Genomic DNA, 25,886 nt, shown 5'->3' with positions numbered 1-25,886 from the left:
AATATACCTGGAAAATCACTAAAAATTACTGAAAGCAGTAAGACTGCAACATAGCCATTATAAAATTAACACACATAAACCAATATTATTGGCTGAATAATGCTTCATCAAATGGATAGACTACTTTTGTTTACCCACTGGACACTTAGATTGCTTCCACCTTTCAGCTCTCAGGAACAGTGCTGCTATTTGTGTGGATATGTGTTTTCATTTCTCTTAGAAATATACCTAGGAATAGAATCACTCACTTCATAAAATTTTAATCTAAAAAGTATAAACAATGATGTTCATCACAGCATTACTTGTAACAATGAAATTTTAGGGTGGGAAAAAAGTACATCAGTAGAGTTAAGCATATCCTAGTACTAACATCGGAGAAGGCGATGGCACCCCACTCCAGTACTCTCGCCTGGAAAATCCCATGGACGGAGGAGCCTGGTGGGCTGCAGTCCATGGGGTCGAGAAGAGTCGGACACGACTGAGCGACTTCACTTTTACTTTCCACTTTCCTGCATTGGAGAAGGAAATGGCAACCTACTCCAGTGTTCTTGCCTGGAGAATCCCAGGGATGGGGGAGCCTGGTGGGCTGCCTTTTATGGGGTCACACAGAGTCAGACACGACTGAAGTGACTTAGCAGCAGCAGCAGCAGCACTAACATACCATGAAATTTCCATACAATCATTTAAAATGATGATATTTATTATTTATGAAAAATGTATATGATATACTGTTCAGTAAAAATAATATTATGAAGCACTATAAAGAGTATAATACTATTTTAGTATTAACAAAATATATAGACTTCTTTGTAAATTGTACACAAAGGTCAAAAACATGGCTGGAAGGATGATTACCAAAATTTCAACAACGATTATCTTTGAATAGTTAAAGTTCAATTAATTTTTACTTTATTTTCAGAATTATTTTTATTGTTTAATGTTTTTACCAATACCACTTCAACAAGTTACTTAAAAATATATTTAGGGAATTTCCTGGTGGCCTAGTGGTTAAGATTCCAAGCTTTCATGGCCTTGGCCTGGGTTCAGTTTCTGGTTGGGGAACTAAGATCACACAAACTGAGCAGCATGGCCAAAAAAAAAAAATTAAATTAAAAATATTTTTTCCTATCATCAAAGGTAATGCTCAAAATCCTTCAAGCTAGGCTTCAACAGTAAGTGAGCTGAGAACTTCCAAATGTACAAGCTGGATTTAGAAGAGGCAGAGGAATCAGAGATCAAATTGCCAACATTTGCTGGATCATAGAGAAAGCAAAGGAATTCCAGAAAAACATCTACTTCTGGTTCATTGACTACATGAATGAAGTCATGTGGATCACAACAAACTTTGGAAAACTCTTAAAAAAGAGATGGGAATACCAGACCACCTTACCAGTTAGAACTGGACGTGGAACAATGGACTAGTCCAAAATTTGGAAAGAGTACATCAACACTGTATATTGTCTCCCACCTTATTTTATTTAACTTCTATGTAGAGTATATCATGCAAAACGCCAGGCTGGATGAATCATAAGCTGGAATCAAGATTGCTGGGAGAAATATCAACAACCTCAGACATGTAGATGATACCACTGTAATGGCAGAAAATGAAGAGGAACTAAAGAGCCTCTTGATGAGGGTGAAAGAAGAGAGTGAAAAAGCTGGCTTAAACCTCAGCATTCAAAAAACTAAGATATGGCATCTGGTCCCATCACTTCATGGCAAACAGAAGGGGAAAACAAGGAAATAGTGACAGATTTTTTTTTCTTGGGCTCCAAAATCACTATGGATGGTGACTGCAGCCATAAAATTAAAAGATACTTGCTCCTTACAAGGAAAGCTATGACAAACCTAGACAGTTTATTACAAAGCAAACATCACTTTGCTGACAAAGGTATGTATAGTCAAAAGCCACGGTTTTTCCACTAGTCATGTATGGATGTAAGAGTTGGACCATAAAGAACGCTGAGGACCAGGACCAAAGAATTGATGCTTTGAACTGTGGTGCTGGAGAAGACTCTTCAGAGTCCCTTGGACGCCAAAGAGATCAAACCAGTCAATCCTAAAGGAAATCAACCCTGAACATTCACTGGAAGGAATGATGCTAAAGCTCCAATACTTTGGCCAACTGATGTGAAGAGCCAACTCACTGGAAAAGACCCTGATGCTGAGAAAGATTGAGGGCAGAAAGAGAAGGGGTGACAGAATGAGATGGTCAGACACCAGCATCACCCACTCAAGGGACATGAGTTTGAGCAAACTCTAGGACTAAGTGAAGGACAGGGAAGCTTGGCATGCTGCACGCAGTCCATGGAGTTGCAAAGAGTCGGACATGACTAAGTGAATGAACAAGTTTTCTAATTTTAGCTCTAGAGATCTCTATAAAGTGAATGCTTTGAATTTTCCCATTTTCCATACTGAACTGTAATTTACATAGCAGTCCTTTGTGAGCAACCAGTGTTTTCCCTTTAGATAAGTTATTCTGTATCCATAGGTTTGTGCTACCAAACATGCTCTGTATAAAGAAAAACAGAGGTGGTTCCTGCCCTGTTCCTGTAGGCATTTAAGATCTAAAACACTGACATACCTAAAATTGTACAGAGAACAGCTACCAAATGTCTCAGATATCTGTATGTACTTGTACACTTAAGAATCTACACTACCACAAAGAATTGAGAAGAATATAATCATCCTTGCTCTGTAGATGAACAGAAGTCAAGAAATTCCAAAATCACTAACTTAAGTTGGTTCAGCCCTAACCAGTGCCTCAATTTTCTACTCTCCTTTTGCAACAGAAGATCGAAACAAGTGAGTTTACACACACAATCAAAACAATCATTAATTGATAAAACCACACAGTTTAGCAGCAATTTTTTAAAATTGCTGAGGGCAGACAAATTTTGTGAGCTTTAATATTTGTAATATATCATTTTGTGAACTGGGATATGGGTAAAAAAAAAAAAATCCATTGTATTATCCTTTAAACCTGCCTAGATGTCCTAAATTATTTCACAATCATTTTTGAAGGGGTGGGCTTTTTTGGGGTGAGGGGGTGAGATAGGTGAGACAGGAATTAGCTGAGAGTAAAAAAGAAAGTAAAACCAAGTTCTAGAAAGGTAAAAGGAAAAATAAAATTGTCTTAACGTACAGAAAACCAAACAACTCAAGAACACAGGGACAGAAAAATAACTCGTTGAAACAAAAATTAAGAAACCTAATTATCATTGGTCAACATAGTGTTCATCAAGAATGTTTTTCTAGCAAACAGTCTACACCAAGTTTATAACCAAGCCAACAAGAGATAAAGGAAGAGAAAATTTATGGGTAATTCAACTACTGTTTTTACCAGAATGGTTTATGAAAGAACAAAGCATACTGTCTGGAGTTTACTTCCTTTTTTGTAGTTATTGTAGTTTATTGACTACACCAATGGGCAAGAAAGAACGCAAAGATCTTAGACACAACTTTAAAGAGCAGCCTTCAGCTAAGTAATCAAAATCCTACTTTTAACTGAATGGGAGAACAGAACTTCTATTGAGATATGGGCACTAATGTGTGTTGAGGATCAATATTATGTTATCTACCTCATTTAATCCTAGTAATTCTGTGAGGCTAAATATTATACTAACCCTCTTGTATAGAGGAGAGGATGAAGAACTTCCCCTAAGTCATGCAGCCAGTTAAGCAGCAAAGCTATGATCTCGATCCTGGCATGTCACACCCCTGTCCATACTAAGCATCTCACTCAGGACACACTTTTTCTTTCACAAAGGATTTTCAAGTACTGCTAGTTTCAGAACTGGACTTATTTCATCCAGCTAAACTGTTTCACCTTATACAACACAGGACATGAGATGTGTTCATCTGCAAAAACAATATTTAAAACAAAACCCCACCGTATTTTGGCTCTAAGATCCCACTTATAGTCAGTCATCTATTTCTCATCCAAAATAGTACTAACTAAACAGAATAACTTTCCAACAACTGTTCCCAATCTCTCAATAATTTTGTGGATTTTTATATTGTACTTTCAAATAGTCTTTTCATCTTCCCTCCTAACAGCAGCATAACAAAAAAAAAAAAAGTTCTCTTCAGCAAGCGCTTGAGTTTGTTCATAGTACCAATGCCTCACAGGAGATTGAGATTAGAAATAGGGGTAGTGGGGAGGGGATATAAGAAAACAGGAGACATGACACAATATGACTCATTCATAAACACACCTATTCATGTGCAGCAGTAGGTTTCATCATCAACTTCCATTTCAGGTTTCAGAATGCAACTGCAAGGGCCTGATGGTGCTGTTTGAACCAGAACTAGAAAAAGCCTCTAAACCTGACTTCTGAACAGAAGTCTATGTTTTCCAGACATAACCTTTAATTGGGTTGGCCAAAGTTTGTTCAGGTTCTTCCATCACATCTTATGGAAAAACCCAAACAAACTTTTTGGTCAACTCAAAATTTTGGTTTTCCTCTACATACAATACTGTAGAGCATACTGAGCACAATGCCAAGTATGTCCAAACAATCCTCTACAGTGGCCCTGGGACGTCTTCCTTTTACGAGGGGGTTTTCAGATGATGCAACATTAGTAATCCTACAGTGACATTGTTATCAAGAGAATCATTCTGGACAAAGTTATCTATAATACTGAGGTTTTACAGGGCTTAAAAAAAAAGTCTGCTTTAAGTTTGATGCTTAGCTTTTTGGAAATTGACAAATCTCTTGGCTGGTACCACTTGTATTTAATATTATTTTTTAAAACATTTATTTGGCTGTGCTGAGTCTTAGTTACGGCACATGTGATCTTTAGCTGAGGCATGTGGGATCTAGTCCCCAACCACAAGTTGAACTCGGGCTCCCTGTCCTGGGAGCATAGAGTACCAGCCTCTGGACCACCAGGGAAGTCCCAGTGCCACTTTTATTTATTTAATATTTATTCATTTAATAAATATTTATTTATTTATTTATTATAGCACAGGCTCCAGGGCAAGTGGGCTTCAGTAGTTGTGGCTCCTGGGCTCTAGAGCACAGGCTCAACAGTTGTGGTGCATGAGTTTAGCATGTGGGATCCCCCTTGGATCACGGATGGAACCCATGTCCAGTACATTGTCAGGTGGATTCTTTACCACTGAGCCACCAGGGAAGCCTCAGTACCACTTTAAACAGCATCAAATTCCTTTGCAAGCAAAGCAATGATTAAAACCAAACAGTCCATGGAGTAATAATCTTCAATACTAAGAAAGTAGTACTGGAAATGAAGGTGCCTATTTCATATAATCTCTATTGCATGTGCCTATTTCTTAAAAGTTTAAATGCCTAGTTCTTAAATTTTAATGGTAAGACACATCTGGATAATGTAATAAAATAATATTTTATAATACCTCCATCCCAGTTATTCTAATAAAATTTTAAGACTTTAATTAGTCATCATGATGTTTTCAGGAATAAATCAAAGACCTATTAGTAATTAAAGTCTGGATGCATCTGAATTTCACATTTCAGTTAAAAATAATACAATGTGATCATATATTAGTGCTTTTATTAAGATAGCTCTGATCAGGTATTTGACTAAAAGATTAATTACACCAAGATACCTGGCCATGCTACAATTTCCTAAACCTCTATATGAACTAAAGAGGAGGATATCCAATATGGGATAAAAGGACAATTTGTCATTTTCTGGGGCTCAGAGGGGTCAATGAATCAATTCCAAAAAGGGAAATGCTTGCCAGCAACAAGCCATCTTTGCTTTCTGTGGTCATTTGTGTATAAGGAATCAAAATAAGAAGGTAAGCAATTACCAGTTACCTAAGCATGATTTATCTTTAAAAGTACCAAGAGGTCCAGAAGTTAAGACTCTGCTTCCACTGAAGGGGGCCCAGGTTCAATCCCTGGTCAGGAAACTAGATCCTCTGTGCTGTGACTAAGAGCTCACATACTATAACTAAAGATATCATGTGCTCCAATGAAGACCTGGAATAGCCAAATAAATAAATATTAATAGATAAATAAGTGAATTTTTTAAAAAGGAAGGAAATCCTGTCACATGCTGCAATATGGATGAGCTTAGAAGACATTATGCTAAATGAAATAAGCTTGTTGTAAAAAGACAAATACTGTATGATTCCACTTGTATGGTATACCTAAAGTAGTCAAATTCATTGAAATACAAAGTAGAATAATGACTGCAAAGGTCTGGGAAAGAAGGGGAAATAAAGATCTTAAGAGGTATAGACTGTGTATCAATTTTGTAAGATGAAACAGTTTTGGAAATCTGTTGCATAACAACCTGAATATACCTACCACTACTGACCTGTTCACTTAAAAAAGGGTTAAGATGGTAAATTTTATGTTACATGGTTTTTTCCCTAAAAATAATTACTTAGGGACTTCCCTGGTGGTCCAGTAGTTAAGAATCTGCCTTGCAACTCAAGGAAAATGGATCTGATCCCTGGCTGGGGAACTAAGATCCCACATGCCACAGAGCAATGATCCCAAGCACTGCAATGACAGAGCCCATCTGCCACATCTACTGAGCCCGAGCACCACAATTAGAGAGTCTATGCGCCTCAACGAAAGATCCCACCCACATGACTCAACTAAGATCTGACACAAACAAATAAATAAGAAAAAAAAAATCAGTTAAAAAAAAAATTACATTGCCTTGCATATTCTTTCATTTTAAACAATTTTCCCCTGAAACTACATAAATGCCAGGGATTTAATAGTGACCAAAGAAAAACATCATTAAGTACATCAAAAAATTTATACAAATCTCTTCCCTCTTGCCATGCATCTGTTTTTACAAACTTGAGCCAAAATTATAGGTAAAAACAGTTAAAGTATTTAAAGGGCAGGACAACATTTTTAATTAAAAATTAACAACCTGACAATACATGACACAGGACAAGAAGACTAATTTAAATCCAAAATACTGTGGGGCCCTATTATCTCATATATTTTGCTGTAACTCTCAGGATTAGTTGTGAAAACTGTTTGTATGGTTAGTTGTTCAGTCATATCTAACTCTTTGCAATCCCAACAACTGCAGCCCACCAGCCTCCACTGTCAGGCAAGAATATTGGAGTGGGTCACCACTCCAGTAGGATCCCCTGCTTCTCCAGGGGATCTTCCCAACCCAGGGATCAAACCCAGGTCTCCCACATTCCAGGTGGATTCTGAACTGGTCCCCCCTAAAATGCATTAAGTGTAGGTAACTATAGCACAACAGGAACTGGAGCTCCAAGAAGGCAAGAGACAACATCATCTGTTTCAATGAATTCCAAGAGCCTATACACATTTGATATACAATAAATGCTCAATAAATTTCAATAAACTTATCTATGAAAGAGGCATCAAAAATTAGAACCCACTTCCACTTAACACTTTTGCATCTAATTCTTAAGCCTTGTAGGGAGCAGTTATATTACTAAGTACACTGGTGTTCAGTAAATGCCTATGTAAGTTAACTGAACCGTGAGTATTATTGCATTTCTTAACAGCATTTAAGAATAAATAAGGAGGCCATTCAAAACATAATAATGCCAACAGATAATCTTTTAAAAGAATCCCAAAAGAAAAACATTTCTTGACGATATAAAAAATTTTCAAATAGTTTCCAGAGTTACAGGCTTTTTACCTTCATTAATACAAATGGGATGAATAAAGATTCAAAAAAAAAAAAAAAAAAAGACAAGTGGTCTATATACATTTAAAGTACATTTTCCTTCACAAGTGCAAGAAACTGCCAAAGAATCCTAAGCAGATTACTTTCAGATGTATCACCAGTGAGAAATATTATGCATTGTCTATCTAGGGCCTGGACAAAATCAGGCCCTAATACAGTTTCTCAAAGGTTTTTTTAGGACTTCGCTGGTGGTCCAGTAGTTAAGAATCTGCCTGCCAACACAGGGGACATGGGTTCAATCTCTTGGGGAACTAGATCCCACATGCTGAGGGGCCACTAAGACCACGCACCACAACTACTGAGCCCCGAACCCTAGAGCACACGCTCTGCAACAAACAAGAGAAGTCACCACAATAAGCCTGCACACAGCAACTTGAGTAGCCCCACTTGCCGCAACTAGAGAAACCCCACGCACAGCAACCAGCCCAGCTCAAAATACATAATTTTTTTTAAAAAAAGGTTGTTAAACCATATCCCCTAGTATATCAAGAGATATACATACACTATTTAATCAGAAATATGGGAGTAGAAGGAAGGCACCGAAAGGAAATTTTCAGAATAAAATGGAAAATAGTAGGGACAATAAGGAGAAAGTTTGCTATAAAAATGTCTCAAGTCCATCAAGGAAAAAATTAGGAACAATCAGGGAAACATATCACATCTTCCTAGTAGGGGGAAAAAAAAAGGAGGGTTGGGTAATGTGCTGTGCTGTGCTTAGTCGCTCAGTCGTGTTCGACTCTGTGACCCAATGGACTGCAGGCCGCTGGGATCCTCTGTCCATGGAGATTCTCCAGGCAAGAATACTGGAATGGGTCGCCATGCCCTCCTCCAGAGGATCTTCCCAACCCAGCGATCGAACGCAGGGTTCCCCCATTGCAGGCATATTCTTTACTGAGGCGCCAGAATAATACTCTCACGCCAATATAACACAGAGGACCTTCATGCTTTCAAACAACTGATTATGAAAATCTCTGACTTCTCTTTTACCATCTTGCTCCTTCCTTCCTTAATGTACTCATATCGTTGATTATTTACATTACATTTAATTACAGATTAAATAAATTCAAATTAATAGATCTTGTTATAACAATTCTGATCCATAACAATGTTTATAAAAAGGCTGTTGATTTAACCATGCTTTTTGCTTCTTTTTTTTTTCCTATTTTTTGTCTTAAGTTACAAATTTAACTCTTCAAAATAACTGAATTGGGTCAAAAAACAAATCCATTTTTCTACGAGAGAGCAGTGGTGTAGTGGAAATGATACTGATCTGAAGTCAAAAGACCTGTCACTGTAAATTTTGTCAATGACCTCTGACAAGTCACTGAGTCTTTCTACACCTTAGGTTGTCAGAAGGAGAGTACTGGAGGGGATGAGGGTTTCCAAGTCCAGCCATCTTCAAGTTTAACTGCTATTAACATGGAGAGTTCGGTTTAATTACAATATGTTTGCAAAGAGCTATAACTTCTAAGCAATCCAAACAGTGTCAAGTTAATGAAGAACACATGGAATAATCTGAAAAGCTCCATCTCAATAGCATTTTACCTTATCTGGATTACTTGCAGCAGACATTTGATTTACTATGAAAACCATTAAAATTTTTTTTCTCAGAAATGTAGATTTTTTTTGCTTTGCTTTTGTTTTGGTTTGGCTGCACCTCGAAGCACGACCAGTGATTGAACACAGGCCCACAGCAGTGAAGGCCCTGGGTACCAACCACTGGACCTCCAGGGAATTCCTGCAGACATGCAGATTTTTAACTGATTCTCTCATCTCATAAAGGGCACGTCTTTGTCTTGACCTGGGTATTTTATATTTTAACCCCTTCTTCGAAATCGTTAAATTACTTATTTTGTACACGTTAAATTATTCATTTTGTATACAGGTATAGGGTGAGAAAGATTCAGAGTAAATCAGATAGGTACACCCAAACTTGTGAAACAAGTAATATTGCCAGAGCTTAAAAAGCACTGGAGCAGAAGTACAAATTCAAATTATAGTCCAGATTTACAACCAACTCTGAAGGAAAAAACTTTCTTCAGAAACTTTTTCAGGGTCTTCTAAAGGGACCAATTCTTAAAACCTAGCATGGCATTAACAATGTAGTCACAGTGTGGACATATACCTTTTAAATAATGCTTCAGCGCTACAGATCTAATATAATAATGTTAAATGTTAGGGATAATACTATTTTGACATCAGTTCAGTTCAGTTGCTCAGTCGTGTCCGACTCTTTGCAACCCCATGAATTGCAGCACACCAGGCCTCCCTGCCCATCACCAACTCCCGAAGTTCACTCAGACTCAGGTCCATCGAGTCGGTGATGCCATCCGGCCATCTCATCCTCTGTCGGCCCCTTCTCCTCCTGCCCCTAATCCCTCCCAGCATCAGAGTCTTTTCCAATGAGTCAACTCTTCGCATGAGGTGGCCAAAGTGCTGAGTTTCAGCTTTACCAACAGTCCTTCCAAAGAACACCCAGAACTGATCTCCTTTAGAATGGACTGGCTGGATCTCCTTGCAGTCCAAGGGACTCTTCAAGAGTCTTCTCCAACACCACAGTACAAAAGCATCAATTCTTCGGCGCTCAGCTTTCTTCACAGTCCAACTCTCACATCCATACAGGAGACAGGGATCAAGACCATCCCCATGGAAAAGAAATGCAAAAAAGCAAAATGGCCATCTGGGAAGGCCTTACAAATAGCTGTGAAAGGAAGAGAAGCGAAAAGCAAAGGAGAAAAGGAAGATATAAGCATCTGAATGCAGAGTTCCAAAGAATAGCAAGAAGAGAAAAGAAAGCCTTCCTCAGAGATCAATGCAAATAGAGAAAAACAAAAGAATGGGAAAGACTAGAGATCTCTTCAAGAAAATGAGAGATACCAAGGGAACATTTCATGCAAAGATGGGCTCCATAAAGGACAGAAATGGTATGGACCTAACAGAAGCAGAAGATATTAAGAAAAGGTGGTAAGAATACACAGAAGAACTGTACAAAAAAGATCTTCACGACCCAAATAATCACGATGGTATGATCACTGACCTAGAGCCAGACATCCTGGAATGTGAAGTCAAGTGGGCCTTAGAAAGCATCACTACAAACAAAGCTAGTGGAGGTGATGGAATTCCAGTTGAGCTATTCCAAATCCTGAAAGATGATGCTGTGAAAGTGTTGCACTCAATATGCCAGCAAATTTGGAAAACTCAGCAGTGGCCACAGGACTGGAAAAGCTCAGTTTTCATTCCAATCCCAAAGAAAGGCAATGCCAAAGAATGCTCAAACTACCGCACAATTGCACTCATCTCACACGCTAGTAAAGTAATGCTCAAAATTCTCCAAGCCAGGCTTCAGCAATATGTGAACCATGAACTTCCTGATGTTCAAGCTGGTTTTCGAAAAGGCAGAGGAACCAGAGATCAAATTGCCAACATCCGCTGGTCATGGAAAAAGCAAGAGAGTTCCAGAAAAACATCTATTTCTGCTTTATTGACTATGCCAAAGCTTTTGACTGTGTGGATCACAATAAACTGTGGAAAATTCTGAACGAGATGGGAATACCAAACCACCTGACCTGCCTCTTGAGAAATCTGTATGGAGGTCAGGAAGCAACAGTTAGAAATGGACATGGAACAACAGACTGGTTCCAAACAGGAAAAGGAGTATGTCAAGGCTGTATATTGTCACCCTGCTTATTTTGACATACCTTCCATAAGAAATATGAAAAATACGCTTGTTTTTCAATTAAACGGCAAACTGAAAAATTTCAACTATTATCTATTAATGTTTATCCAATCAGTAACTTACAAAATATTATGTAATACAGCCTTTCTACAGGTGTTCCTCTTACATTTAAAATATTTTCGAGGGAAAACAAAACAATTAGAACCAAGAAATGAGCAGAACTACATTTTTAGTGCCAACATTTATATGCTACTTTACAATGTAGAATAATTAAAGGGAAAGGGAGATCTGAGAATAGAACAGATACTAAATTTTTCCAAAACACTAGGCACCCTTGTGCTCTTGTTATTTAATTAAGAACTAAAAGGACCACATTACACAATGCAGTGTGATTTAACAATGACGTCACTGACAGAAAGCCACTAGAATAAATAAATAGGAGCAACTGAAAAAGTCTCAAGACTGTCTTCTCAGTCTTTCCAAATCAATCAAGGCACCTAGATTTTAAAGGAGATCTTTTCTACTTACACTGAACTCATTTAAATTACACTTATAAAATCACACTAAAGAAAGCAAATGATGCTGAAACACGATGTTATAGTCAATAAAAGTATATTATTTTAAAATAGAAAATTCTCTTGTATGACCCTTTGCACTAACTAGAATGATAATTCTGGACACATTTAAACCAACTAAACCTACTTAACACTCATGTTCAAATGAACTATTTTGTTCTGTTAACAAAATAGGTCTCAGCAATCTGACCCCAAGTTTAGCGACACTGTTGGCAAACCAACTCTGGTATCGCATTCAACTTAACTTCTAAGAGGAGACATTTTCCCGACCCCAATAAAACTAAGCAGATGTGAAATTTTTATTTTTAGTGTCTGAAATTTGCTTCATGAGTGAATTATAGCCATCAAGGAAATATGTTTTATTCTCTTGCCAAAGCCCAGTCCCGCACTCTTTATTAGGCAGAACTCCCACGAAGTCATCCAAACTAAGTCTTTCAAAACTGGCCCCTCCTCAACCTTGGGGAAGAGTTTTTTGAACTTAGCCGGGGCTGAGAAAAAAATCTGAAGCTTGAAGCTTAAAAAACAAAACAACCCAGAACCGAGATCAGAGCGTGTAACTACCAAATGAGAGGAAAGAGTGTTGATAAAAGAATAAAGGGGACAGGGTGTTAGTTAAAAAAAAAAAAAGGAAAAGCTGCTCACTTAAAAAATAACAAGAACTAAGAGCCAAAAGATCCCCACGTTACTGAGTGGTCCCTTCTTCACTATCACCCACCAGCGGCAGAACTGAAAACAGGAACACTAAGATGGGCGACTGATTTGGGGTCTAAGTTTGTGCCTTTGCCTGTATATTCAAGTAAACAAATAAACATAATAAAAGTCAACAAGAGAACTTAGAAAAGTTTTAAAAGATGACTTTTAAAAACAATAAATGTGGAAATTCCCTGGCAGTCCAGGGGCTGGGACTCTTCCATTTCACTGCTAGAGGTGGGGGGTGGGGATGTAAGGGTTCAATCCCTATTTAGGGAACTAGGATCCTACAAGAAGCCACGTGGTAGGGCCCCAAAAAGACTAAATCTATTAAGTGACATAGAAGCTGCAGTCTTCCACAACCATTTAAAAATAATGTTTCCCTTTACAGAATGCTATCTACTTACCTATCTTACAACATGAATTCATATTCATGGCTCTTTCCACTACATCATACTGCCAAGAGGCTGAGTTTTTCTAATAAAATAACTGTATACCAGAAAAACAGGTAAAATGAGAGACTTTGTAGCAGCCAGGCAACAGCTAAAGAGCACTAAGCTTCCAGGAAACGACTGCATTATCTTTCATTAAGGCTGAAGTCAGATCAATTGAAGGGGAAAAAACGTTGCACAACTATGACTAACCAGAAAGGAGGAAACACGTATCTTCAAAAACCACTATGAATAAAGCAATCTCAACTCTCACAAAATGGCCTTTCAGAGCTTCATTCTCTTCTTAGTGAATGTCAAGCTGTTACTATCTTAAAAAGACATGTGTTTTCTAGAGCTCAGAGACCATCAATAACAGCTAGGAAGGTAGCCCTATTCTATGACAAAGTAAATGGCAGACTTCCCCAGACCATGATTTAGCAATGAAAGTGTCTCATAACTGTTCCTTAGAGCTCCAGTTATAAACCGTTTACACATTGCAAGGATCCAAATTAATACTATCTACAACAATCTCAATAACTTAAGGGCAAAGAGAAAACAAACACACAAACGTAGATTACCCAGAAAGTGTCTAATTTTCCAAGCTGTTAGGTTCAGTTTTTATTAAACTTTTCCCATTTCTACTCACATAATTTTTGGCCTATAAACACTTGCCAGCTCTATAGCCTTAAATTTCAAAGTAACAAAAGATATCTTTTCCAAAAGATTTTTAACAATTTAAAGGATGTCCCAAGTTAAAATTAATAGGTAATGAATGCTCCAGACTAGAACAGCAAGTAGTCTCATAACGTATGTGCTTCCCAGTATCTCAAAGTCCTTATCTGGAAAATAAGGCAGGCGTATGAGATGATTCCTAAGGTCTCTTTCAGCTCTAAGCTTCTATTTTAAGATCTCCAATTCACTAAGAAAATTTCTGTCTGTTAAGGCTCAAAATGTAGTAATTTTAAACATACAAGTGGTGAACTTGAGCAGACCTCCCCACCACAGATTTTCCTCAACTGCAGGAGGCAGGAAATATGGTTGCCTATTTGTTACCCTCTCTTACATAAGAGCCAATCTAAACAGAATAAGAACTCTATAATAAAAGTAAACAATTAACAAATCCACAGATACACCAACAGAAGTAGAAGTTCAGTGGTATTAAACTACTTCTCATAATTTCTATATATCATCCCAGAATATAAAGATGCCTATGTATCCTAATGTGCTTCATTCAAGATTAGTTCTATCACCATGATCATTAAAGATTAGTATCACCATGAAATTTAAAATGATAAACTCTAAATAAATTCTTACAGTTTTAAACAGGTTTTAAATTTCAAATTAACCAATACTAGTAAAATATAGTTCAAAATATATGACTGAATAGTGTCAACTGATTCAACATACATTCCAATATATACACCTCCTTCCTTGACAATTCTCTTTCCCCCTCAAAGTCCTTACTTCTAATTCCTTTCAACTCCATCTCCCCACTCCACTCTGTGCCCCACTTCTGTTCTCTTCCACCTTTCAACCATACGCTACTTTCAAAGCAGTCTAGAAAGTGGCTCTCTAATCTAGAAAGTATTAGAATCACTACCTAGGAGGCTTAAGAAACAAAACAAAAGAAAATCACCTAGGAAGCTTATTAAAAATACACATTAATACTTTCAAGCTAAGTAGGAGTTGAAAAAATTAAACCTCAAAGGGTAGGCTCTTCTGGTTAACTAAAAGATTAACCAGGGAACTTATTTTGTTGAAGTCCTTTGGAATCCATCAGTTTTCCCCTGCTTACAGTTTGTGACAAATATCTGATGATTTAATAACTGCCCTACAGATAAGTTTATAATCCATTCCTGTCTGCAGAGAAGAACCCTCAAGCCAAATAAGGCCCTTAAGGTAAGAATATTTTATATTTTTAAAAGGTTGCAAAAACAAAAAAGTACACGTAATTGAGAACTTATGTGGCCCATAAGGCCTAAACTATTTACTATCTGGCCCTTTACAGAAAAAGTTTGCCCACTCTTGTACTGTAGTACCAGGCACTGAATGTACAGAGACCCCAAAGACACTGCCCAGAGATGCTCCTTTCTGGACAGAGTAACTGAAGAGGAAAAAGTTTTATTAAGTCAGCTCCAAATGACTTAGAATCATTGCTACTTCTCTAACTGACTAGCCCTCAGAAGTACTGCCCTCAAAAGATTCTACTCCCTCTTCTTTAGACTCAATGGTTTCAGCTGAGATGCTAAGTAGCTCTAGAGATAAATGCAAAAGATCTCAAGTCTCACCTGAGGCATTTGCTATCGCCAAGGGCAGGCTTGGAAGCTGGTGCACCTGGATTCCTGAAGCACCCAATGCACTGAGGTTAATGGTCTGGAGGCCAGGCATGGAGGAGAGCTGAGCAGCATTCACAGTGACTGTGCCGGCAGGGATGGAGGCAGCTGAGGCAATAGGTGTAAGGGTGGTACTGCTGCTGCTGGTCTGCCCCAAAGAAACACCCTGCATTGGGGCCAAGGTGATTGTCTGGGCTTGTGGGTTCTGAACTTGGAGGTTCTGCAGCTGAAGAGTCTGCCAGCTGACCTGTCCATTGGGCCCCACTGTTGGTGTCCGGATGATGATGGGGCCAGAGTTTGGAACAGCCTGAAGCTGAAGGTTCTGGAGGGTTTCCTGGGTGATAGCTTGAGTTGTAAAGGTCTGCCCTGACAATGGGGCGGCTTGGAGGGCCTGAAGGGCCTGTCCCCCTTGAACCAGCTGAGGCTGGATGAGAATTTGTTGTTGTTGCTGTGTCTGCTGGTTTTGCTCTCCCTCTTTTTGTTGACTTGCTTGCAGTGAACCTCCAGATGTCTGGTTCTGCTGGATGTTCAGAGTATCAGATCCCTGCAGCCCGCTGACCCTCTGGGGTGTCTGGCTCTGAGAGCTGGTCCCTGCTGATCCGCTGGTGGTAAAGTTCATAATTCCCATGTTGCTGGTGGTAGTAGTTGTTGAGTAGCTATTGGCATTGGTGAAAAAGGAGCTGGAACTGGCTTGTGAAGATACCAAACTGGCAGAACTGATGGCAGTCCCTGAGGTGACAGGCTGTGAGCCACTCTCCTGGGACCCAGAGCTGCTGATCGTGACTGCCTGAGAGCTAGGAGTCAAGGTAGCTGCAGAAACGCTGTTGACAGGCAGCAAGGTAATATTCCCATTCAGGGCCACTGGTACGTTGGTCACATACTGAGTCTGTCCTGAGAGTACATTATTAGCCAGGCCTTGAAGGGGGACAGCCTGCTGGAGTAGGTTTGGCATAGCAGCAATGATGTTGCCTCCACTTCCTCGGTTTGTGATGATCTGTTGGTTTGCACCTGGTATGATCTGTATCTGACCTGAACCATCCTGCTGCACTTGGGCCCCAGTGGCAGCAAACTGCAGCTGTTGCCCATCAACGGTCTGGAACTGTGGGATTACTTGATACTGAATATTAGGCATCACTCCAGGTAGTCCGGTCAGGACTTGCTGGTTCTGAAGGTTGGAAGTGGCAGCCACAACATACTGCCCACCGGAGACCGTGCGATTCTTGGAAGACTCACTGCCATTGTTGCCGTTGGTACTGCTGCCACTCTGTTCCTTCGAGGTAGGGGTAGCCCCAGAGGAGGAAGAGATGATCTGCCAGCCATTGGCACCCTGGGAAAGTTGTGTGGCTGTGAGGTCAAGCTCACCTGTGCCCCCTGACTGGCTTGGGCCCTGGGAGTTGTTGCTGTTTTCATTGGGTGACTCAATTCTGCTGCAAGTTGCTGCCAGCAGAGCCAAAGGGGATGGCTGGGATTCCTGGCCAGAAATAAGGGAGAGGAAAGGAGTTACTTTAGTGATACCCATTTGCCAGACCAGGGGGCAGTGTAACAGTGCAAAAGGGGAAAAAAAAGAAAAACCCAACCAAACAAAAAGTTGGATCTATCTATACTGTTGAAACTCTCATTCAGGGGGATCTCCAAGTCACTTGTCTAGCTGTGCTTACTTCCCTATCTAGAAAATGGTTTAGCCCTTCCCCAAAAATTTTTTTTGTAAAAAGACAGTCATCTAAGGATATTTACAGCCTCTCAGCACCTTCCCCATTCTGTCAGGATCATCACTTACCTGCCCTCCTCCTCCGCTGCTGCTGCTACTGCCTGCGCTGCTGCTTCGAGCCTGAGAAAAGGCACCACTACCATTTCCATTGCCCCCGTTATTGCCACCAACTCCTTTTTCAATCTTCACCACTGCTGTCATTTCATCCATGGAGTGATCTTGGTCTAAAAATAATTTTAAAATAACTTAAAATTGGAGAAAGCAAAAGGTCAAGTGAGAAAGGGTAAAAGAGGCTGTGATGAAACAAATGACTAACAGGAAGGTGAAAGGCGCCAGTATTAAAAAAACGATTCGGGGAGAAGGAACAGTTGCAGACCAGTAGGATGTGATCTAGGCTCAGTGATGCCAAAACCGGACCTCAATTCTCCCTTGCACAAAATTAAAGTCAGAAAACACTGAAAAGGTGCCTTTGGTACAGGAAATACGAGGGTCGGTGGGCATGTTGAAAAAGGAACCTGGGGGAAAAAAAGGATAGATAAGGCATAAAACATGTGGGTGAATGGAAAGTTTGCTAAAAACTAGGGTCAAAGGAAATGGAGAAAGAGAAAATCTCAAGTGTAAAAAGTAACAAGAGGAAAGGAGAAAGGGGAAAAGAACAGATAAAAAGTTTGAGTGGGGAAACATTTATAAATATTAATAAGGGGCTAAAGAGGTCCAGGGGTTAGAAATCAAGCGATTCGGGGCGGCTAGAGGGCGGGCCCTAGAGGGAAAGGGCGGTTTCGGGGTGTGGGGCGTGGAAAGGGCGGGACGGTAGGGGGGAGGGGTAATTTACGGGGGGAGGGGTAATCTACGGCAGGGGGGGAAGGGAGGAGGGCCTTGGGGCCGGCGGCGACCAGAGGGCGGACCAGGGAGGCGGTTGGCCCGGGCGGGGCCTGCTCTGCTCGGGCCGCCCCCGCGGCTCCAGCCCCCGGCAGGAGGAGCCTCAGGCGGGCAGCCGAGTAGTGGGGGGTAAGGCCCGTCCCCCGTGGCCGGGGCGGGCAGGGGGCGGGCGAGGCCACGCTGCCCCCTCCCCCGGGGCGGGTGGCCCATCCCCCTCCTCCTCCTCGGAGGCCCCGCCACTGCCCCTTCTCCCTCCCTTCCCTCCGCCCCGGGCGGGACCAAGGCCGCCGCCGCCGCCTCCCGCCCGCCCCCCCTCACGGCGGGGACCGCCCGGTCGGCCCTCGCGCGCGCCCCCTCACTCCCCTCCCACCCCTAAGCTTGGAGTGGACTCATCCTTACCGCTCATGGTAGCAGCTGAGGGACGAGCTCAAGGGGGTCCTGTCCGGGGGGGTTGGGGGGGGCCAGGAAAAACGCGGACGCTGACGAGGCAAGCGAACCCGGACCGGACAGGGAGGGGGGGGTAAGGAGGAGGGAGCAGCGCGCCACAAGCCCGGCCTAGGCCCCGCCCCTTTACTGCTGCCCCGCCCAATGAGGGAGGGAGAAAGGAGGGACTTGCAGAAGAAAGACGGGCAGATTGCCCAATGCTAAGGCTCGCTTGCTCTCTAAGGCGTGTAAGACAAAGTTGCGTGCGTGGTGTCCGCCCCAAAAGATCTGCCTCTCAGTTTTAGAGGCCAATGAAAGAGGCAGGAAGTGAAGGTGGGCAGGAACTAAAGATGATGGGCTTGGGGAAGAAGCCAGTCAACTGCCAGGCGGGCTCCGTGAGTAGTAGGGATTGGAAGAGCTTTCATTGGAATGACAGAACAACAGCCAACCAGAAGCTTGGACGTGCCTGGGCAAAGTCCTAGTGGGAGGAGGTAAGAAGTAGACAGGAATGGGATAGGATGAAGCAGATCAAAACCAATCAGAAATCAGGCGGGCAGCCAGGAAAGTTATGATTGGATTAACACTGAAAAGAGACGCGATAGGACGCAAATTGACGTGTATAAAAGCCAATTGAGCGCCGCGTGAGCTCTGAGGGCAAGAACCTGGAGTGGGCAGAGGAGAATTGGCCTCTGCCTCAGTCGTTCGGTCCAATGAGGTGGCTGGGGGGAAAGTCAGCCACCGCCTCCACTTGGCCGATGGGCGTTACCAGAGCCGGGAGGGAACAGGGCTGTGCCAAGAGGAGTCCGTCGCCATTTTGGCCCTCCTCTGGGGACGTCTTTACAGTGATTAGGTAGCAACGCTTCAGCTGAACCGTGCAGCTCAACAAGTGTCAGGCCGAGCCACTCGGCGCAAAGTTCTGCTTTGACACCAAGGCTCGTTTGAGTCTTAATTTAACCGCTCTTAAAAGTAGTTCTCGAGTCTCACCCCTTTAGGGGTGGGCGGAGAGGCAGGCGGATGCCTCTGAATGTGGTGTAAGCCCTGTGGGTACAGGCGCAAGAGCTCTGGTGAGAGTTCTCACACAGCCAGTTAACGCGCTGACCGATTTGCGAGGTCTTTGTGAGACTCCAGCAAACGCCATTTTATTAAATTCTCCCAATTTGTCTGGTGCTGGCTACTTAAGGCGGGTTAACTTTTCAAGAGCTTGCATTTGAAGCTAAATTATGTTGGAGAACCTCCCATAATCAAGATGCTATAAGCCACTTTCCGCTGCCGCTGCCCCCTTAATTGTAAATACGCTGTAAGCAAAGTAGCAAAATAAAGTTCTTGCTTTTTGCAAGTGCATAAAAGGATTTTTCCTGAATTTCTGGCCTCCCATTCTGCCTTGCCTTTATCCTAGTTTTTGTGGTAGCTGCCTGGGTGACTTGTCAATAACGTGACAAGGTCATATCTTTTTTCACTTGTATGTTATATGTTGTCACTTCATTATCTACAGTTAAGCACTTGATACTGTCATGTTTTAAAGTCTGGATTCCCCGAAACTGAGGTTTCATGTTTCTCTGGGCAAGGCCAGAAGGTAAAAGCCTACAGTTAAGTGCCTAGATCAGCTAGGTATCTTGCATTCCTAATGTCATTCTCATGAGGAAGTTATTAGTAAGTATTAGAGGCTATTAGTAAGTATTTTGTACGTTGAGATATTAGTAAGTATTTTTTAAGTTAAGAAATTGATGCTAGGAAGTAACTTCCCAAAGATCACAAAGCTAATGAGTTGTGCCAAATTTCAACTCAGAATAATCCCACCGAAAGTCTATAAGTTCTTAAATGAATAATGCCTGTATAACCATTTATAAAATTGAGCTTAATTTTTAAAATGGGCTTAATAAACTTTTTTTTTTTAAGAAAAGCTTTTTGTTTCCTTCTAGCTCTTAAAAAAAAAATCCTGCAGGTACTTCCTGGAGAGCTTACATGGTATCATCTTCTTTTATAACTTTATTACAAAACATCGCATTACATTTCTATTACTAGCATCTCTAAGTCAAAGTTTCTCAAAATAGAATATCAGGGAATCTTTATCTGTATCCTCTGGACTGCTTTTTTAAAAAAAGGTAGATTCCTAGACCTCATCTTAGGCCTAGTAAATGATAGTCTCTGGAGAGGGACAAGAGAACACAACTCTTTCAGGTGATTAGTCCCTAAATCACAGTTTAAGAAGCACTAAAGGAAGAAACTTGAGAGAAGAAACTTCCAGAAGGAAAGAAACTTCCTGGAGGGAAGAAGCTGCATTGCTCATCTTTGTAAACCAAGCTCTGGAGATTCCAACAGCTGTTTAGTGTATTTAGCAAAAGACCACACCCAAACTTGCTGAGGCGGGTGGAGGGAGGAGGAACTAAAACTGTGGCGCAGTCCTCTGAACATTTCTAATTTAATCCTTTCAACCAATGTAAGAAATTGTCATGCTCTTCTCCAGTACTTTAAATTATGACTGTTTTGTTTAGTTTCAAAGCTTTTTTTTTTTTTTTCCCAATAGTTCTAAGCTGGTCTAAGCCAAAAATGGGAACTAGGGTTTGGTTTTATTCCAGGTAATGATAAAAAAGACCTAGCTTTAGACCCAGAAGTTCAAGAGCCACACTCCTTTACACAGTACTCTCTTTGCTTCTCCAGGACGAGACAGAATTCAGAACCTGGCCTGTGAGGGATGTCCTCAACATAAGCTTGTTTATTAACAGTTTCTGAGAGCAAATGGACATGTTGTCCAATTCATCTGTGAAAACCTGAACAGATTTTCTTTCGACTAAACAACAACAACAAAAATGAATAAACTTGTTTCAAGTTTGTCTTCATAACTGTTTGTGAAATCATTTAAATAACTCCTAATGACTGTGTTTAAAAAAAGCCATGTGGATTGAGGGTTGTCTTCATTCAAAACCACTCATAAGAACACAGGCACTCAGTGCTAACACTCCAGTGTGGTCATCGGTCTGCCCTGCACCTATTCAGGCTCACCTTCCCTGTCTACTACACTCTTAGCCTTCATTTTGTTCTTTGTTGAAGTTTTCCACTAAAACATGCTTTCTTGGGTCTCCAAAATTTAAAAGTACAGTTCACTGAGCTGGTCCTCCTTCTGGGCTCATAACTCTTATCTTTGATAAAAATGAATTTTAATGCAGTCTTTGCCAACTCCCCCAGTTACTGTAAACTCTATCCACCATGCTCTTTTTACATACATCCATTAAAGGTATCTAAATATCACATCTCCAGTCAAAGTAATCTTGAGGGCCGGAAGTGATGCCTTTTCCCTATGTATCCTCAAGGCCTAGGATATAGCTCACAGTAAACACTTGATAAATGAAAGGGGAAGCCCAGTCCCCCAAATTCTGAATAGGTCTTCAGATAGTACAACGCCAAGGATTGATTCTCAGCCTTGGGTTGGTTGCCTTTTTCAAGTCAAACCTGATTTTGAAGATACTCTTTGATTTTAGCGATTTCCCATTTAGCAATCTGGTAACAGGAATATTTTACAAATTAAAATATGCAAATGATTCAAAACTCTTCTTTTATAACGTCATTGTAAACTTCCTTCTTGGTAAACTTTCAACAACAGCTGTTAAGAACAAAACACATTGACTAAAATTCTGTTTACCTGTCATACCTACTCTAAGATAAAGAAGCTTTATCTTAGAAAGATAAAAGAATCCCTGACAAGAAAATAAAGTCTCAGAAAATCTTGATTTTTCACATCATGCACATTTCAGGTCATTTACAAAATAATTGGTGACTGGAGAAGATAAATGGATCATCATACATCCCTCAGTCTTTTCAAGACCCTGAAAACCAGGTAACTAAGAACTCTAAGAAGTCAGGTTTCTTTGAGAAGCTCAGAACCTGTTGATGAGAAATTCAGGACAGGCTACAGATATTCTTTACTATTACTATTTAAAGTGACTCATTCTGCATCTTTGCTGGGTTTGTTTCCTTATCTGAGAAGCGTTCAGGTTCATCCCTGCCTGGTACTAAGAAGGCAGCTAGTAACAGTACAACTAGTCCTGGTCCGTGGCTCTGGTGGTCTTGAAGGTGCTGGAGAATAAAGAAAGGCTGGGGGGAGGGGTTTCTTTTTAGAGCTGAGAGGCATCCTCAAGAACCCTAGTTATTGTTGGAGCTGAACTCTGGCCCAACTTTCTGGAATATTCTTTTCTGAAGACTGCAAGAACAGGCCTGACAGTAAACTCAGTTCATGGTCCCTGCAGCTTGAAGAACCCACCTTTTGGCAAATAAAAGCAGAGGTGGTTTAAGGGATAGTGAGAAAGAGGAAGAGAAACTGTCCAGAGACACAATCCATCTGCACTCTTGAGAGCTAGAGGAGGCAAGCTGGAGGCACCCAAGAGATTCAGAGAGGAGTCTGTACCCCACTGTGAAAAAGCCGCTTCACTGAACAGTTAAATCTGACCCCTAGGCACTCCAGCTAAAAACAAACACATAATCAAAACATTTCCCTCACCCCAAATATCTAACCTTTTCTGGCTCCTCTGCTCACCAGTCCTGGAAACCTGTGCTTATTGCCAAGTTACCCTCACCAGTTTCCCCCACCCGCACTCGGCCCCGGACCTCTGCACCCCAAGGGTGAGTGGGGTCCTGCCTGACAGCATTAAAAAAAAAAAGTTCCCCTTTTAACCAAAAATGAAGCAGTTTCCTTTTCTCTTTCCTCTCCTGGGACAAGAAGCCCTGAGTTCTCTCCAGAATCCAGAGTTGAGGAAAGAGCTGAGCCACCCCCCAGCTTCCCACTCCCAGTAAGGAGACTGGCCCCGACTGGCTCAACAGGTCTATAAAAAGGACTTGCCCTCCCCGGGCATCCAAAGCCCAGGCTGGAGGAAGGAAGGGGAGGGGACCGGAGGGGGCCGGCCTGGGGCTCGCCCGGTTTCCCCCTCCCACGGGGCCACTCGGAGGGCGGGCGGAGGGCCGGGCTGGGGGTGGAGGGAGCTGGATACATAAACAAACCCGCCTGGGCCACGAGGTACCCAGAGGAGCGGGGTGGGGTTTGCCGGCCTCTGGGACCCAGTCTGGAGCTGGAAGACGGGCGTGCGCCGGGCCTGGGCCTCTCCACCCCCAGTTTCCGGCTAGGGGTGGACCAGCTGGCTCTCCCCAACCGCAAACCCCTCCTTCCTGCTTTGCCCTCCCTCCCTCGAGCCCCAGAAGCCCGCTGAAGCTCCTAGAGACTTAACACCTGACTTTTCCTCTCTTCTTCCGGAAGTTTTCACTGTCGCCTAGGCGAGTGGGTGGTTCCTGTTGGGAAAAGGCTCTGGCACGGCATGTTCATGCCTTCTTGGGATGCCCAGAGAGATGGTGGAGAGGGCCGGAGCTTTACAGGCTTTTGCTTCCAAGAGACGTTTTCCCACCGCTACCCTGAGGCTTGATCCCCAGCCTAGAAGTAACTTTAACCACAGCCTGACTTCTCTCTGCATTCCCCTCCGCCACCATTGTAGGCGATCAGAGGTTCCTGGACAAAGGTCCCTGGGCGTTTTCCACTAAGAGCTTAACCTTCAGCCACTCACAGCTAGTAACTGATACTTGTAGATAGTATAGTGTTTCTTTCTTGTGTGTGAAAGTCACTCAGTTGTGTCCAACTCTGCGACCCCTTGGATTGTAGCCTGCCAGGCTCCTCTGTCCATGGAATTCTCCTGGCCAGAATACTGGAGAGGGTAGCCTTCCCTTCTCCAAGGGATCTTCCCCACCCAGAGATCAAACCCTGGTCTCCTGCATTGCAGGCGGATTCTTTACCACCTGAGCCACCAGGGAAGTCTCTTTCTTACTGATTGGGAAATAAATTTAGGACTTAAGAAGTGTGTCCAACCAAGGTCTCAAGACAGAGTGAGGTGGGACTCCCTGATGCAAATTTTTCTCTAGCATTTCTTTCCCAAAGTGTGGTGGCAGTGAACATTTTTGTATGTTTTCTTTTAATAAATTTTTAGAAATAAATTTAACTACCTATGAAGCCTATCATTTCACAGGTGTTATTGTTTAAGATGAAGAAAAAATAAGTGGTATACTATGGAACAAGAGTGAAGAAGGCAATGGCAACCCACTCCAGTACTCTTGCCTGGAAAATCCCATGGGTGGAGGAGCCTGGTAGGCCGCAGTCCATGGGATCTCGAAGAGTCCGACACGACTGAGCGACTTCACATTCACTTTTCCCTTTCATGCATTGGAGAAGGAAATGGCAACCCAGTCCAGTGTTCTTGCCTGGAGAATCCCAGGGACGGGGGAGCCTGGTGGACTGCCGTCTATGGGGTCACACAGAGTTGGACACAACTGAAGCGACTTAGCAGCAGCAGCGTGGAACAAGGGGAACCTGATCATGGTAAAGATAAGAAGGTGGCATGTGATGGATGGACCTAGAGATTATTACATTAAGTGAAATAAGCCAGACGGAGAAAAACAAATATCATATCACTTGTATGTGGGATCTAAAAATATGGTACAAATGAACATGTTTACAAAACAGAAATAGACTCAAAGACATAGAAAAAAAAAAAATTACGGTTACCAGAGGGGATAGTGGTGGGGGCCGGGGTGGGGAAGGATAAATTAGAAGTTTTGGATTAACATATACTCACTGCTGCTGCTGCTGCTGCTAAGTCAATCCTGTCTGACTGTGCGACCCCAGAGACGGCAGCCCACCAGGCTCCACCGTCCCTGGGATTCTCCAGGCAAGAACACTGGAGTGGGTATATACTCACTACTATATATAAAATAGATGAACAACAAGGACCTGCTATATAGCACAGAGAACTATACTCATCTTGTAATAACCCATAATGGAAAAGAATCTGAAAAAGAATATATGTATATAAAACAGTCATTTTGCTGTACACTTGAAACTAACAAAATACTGTAAATTAACTAGACTTCAATAAAAATTTTTAAAAAAAGAAGAAAGTAGAATGTGAACGTCGACTGGAGAATTACATGGTAACAATCCTGCTCTCACTGTCTTACTGCAGCTGTTTTTAAGAAGGGAGAATGAGGATACTTGAGTGAGGGGCTAGTCCAGATGATCCACAAGGGTTCTTCCAGCCCTGACATTCTAAACTTTAAAATCAGTCAAAACATATTTAAAGCAGAAACTGCACGTTAGAAGATAAGAAAACCTGAGCTAACAGAGGCAGGAATTTTCTGAGCCACACCACCACCGCCGCCGCCACCACCAAAGATTCCAGAGTAGAAGAGGAAGCTTCCTGCTCTCCACAGTGGAGAGTGCAGGACACAGTGAACAGGTCTTGAAATGGTTTATCTCTCCTCAGTCCTGGGGAATTTTGCCTGGTTAGTCTCCTCATTTCTGCAAGGTGCACACAGCAGGGCTTAAAGGAAGAACTGCCGGTGTGGTATCCCTGTCCCAGAGGACTGGGCCAGTCCAGGCTGCCAGCATCAAGCTGATGATTCTGAGTGGCTCATCCCTGACTTCAACCCACACTGTGTTGCTAAGGGCAGCAACCACGG

At 41.9% G+C, this 25,886-nt stretch overlaps 1 protein-coding gene and 1 long non-coding RNA gene across 4 annotated transcripts in view; one reads left to right on the top strand and one right to left on the bottom strand.

Moving 5' to 3' along the window:
- SP1 (Sp1 transcription factor) overlaps positions 1 to 18,524 on the bottom strand; it is a 44,278-nt gene extending 25,754 nt beyond the window's left edge. Inside the window, exons 1-3 of one of the 3 annotated variants that reach the window (XM_070370861.1) lie at positions 18,375 to 18,524; positions 17,166 to 17,320; positions 15,344 to 16,859 (exon numbers count right to left, since the gene is read on the bottom strand). In XM_070370861.1, the coding sequence (XP_070226962.1) occupies positions 15,344 to 16,859; positions 17,166 to 17,320; positions 18,375 to 18,381 (1,678 nt within the window). In that variant the 5' untranslated portion in view covers positions 18,382 to 18,524. Of the gene's footprint in view, positions 1 to 15,343; positions 16,860 to 17,165; positions 17,321 to 17,412; positions 17,699 to 18,374 lie in introns of those variants that run through there. The other 2 variants (XM_070370863.1, XM_070370862.1) reach the window with 2 other exon arrangements.
- LOC138987941 (uncharacterized) lies at positions 17,932 to 21,192 on the top strand. The gene is made up of 3 exons (XR_011464243.1): positions 17,932 to 18,104; positions 18,698 to 18,889; positions 21,057 to 21,192. It is a non-coding gene; the product is annotated as an uncharacterized lncRNA (long non-coding RNA).
- The last annotated feature ends 4,694 nt before the right edge of the window (positions 21,193 to 25,886 follow it).

Source organism: Bos mutus, chromosome 5 (assembly GCF_027580195.1).
Source record: "Bos mutus isolate GX-2022 chromosome 5, NWIPB_WYAK_1.1, whole genome shotgun sequence".
Lineage (NCBI taxonomy): Eukaryota > Metazoa > Chordata > Mammalia > Artiodactyla > Bovidae > Bos > Bos mutus.
The sequence above is the reverse complement of the archived record's forward strand: the minus strand, read 5'-3'. Positions and strand labels throughout refer to the sequence as shown.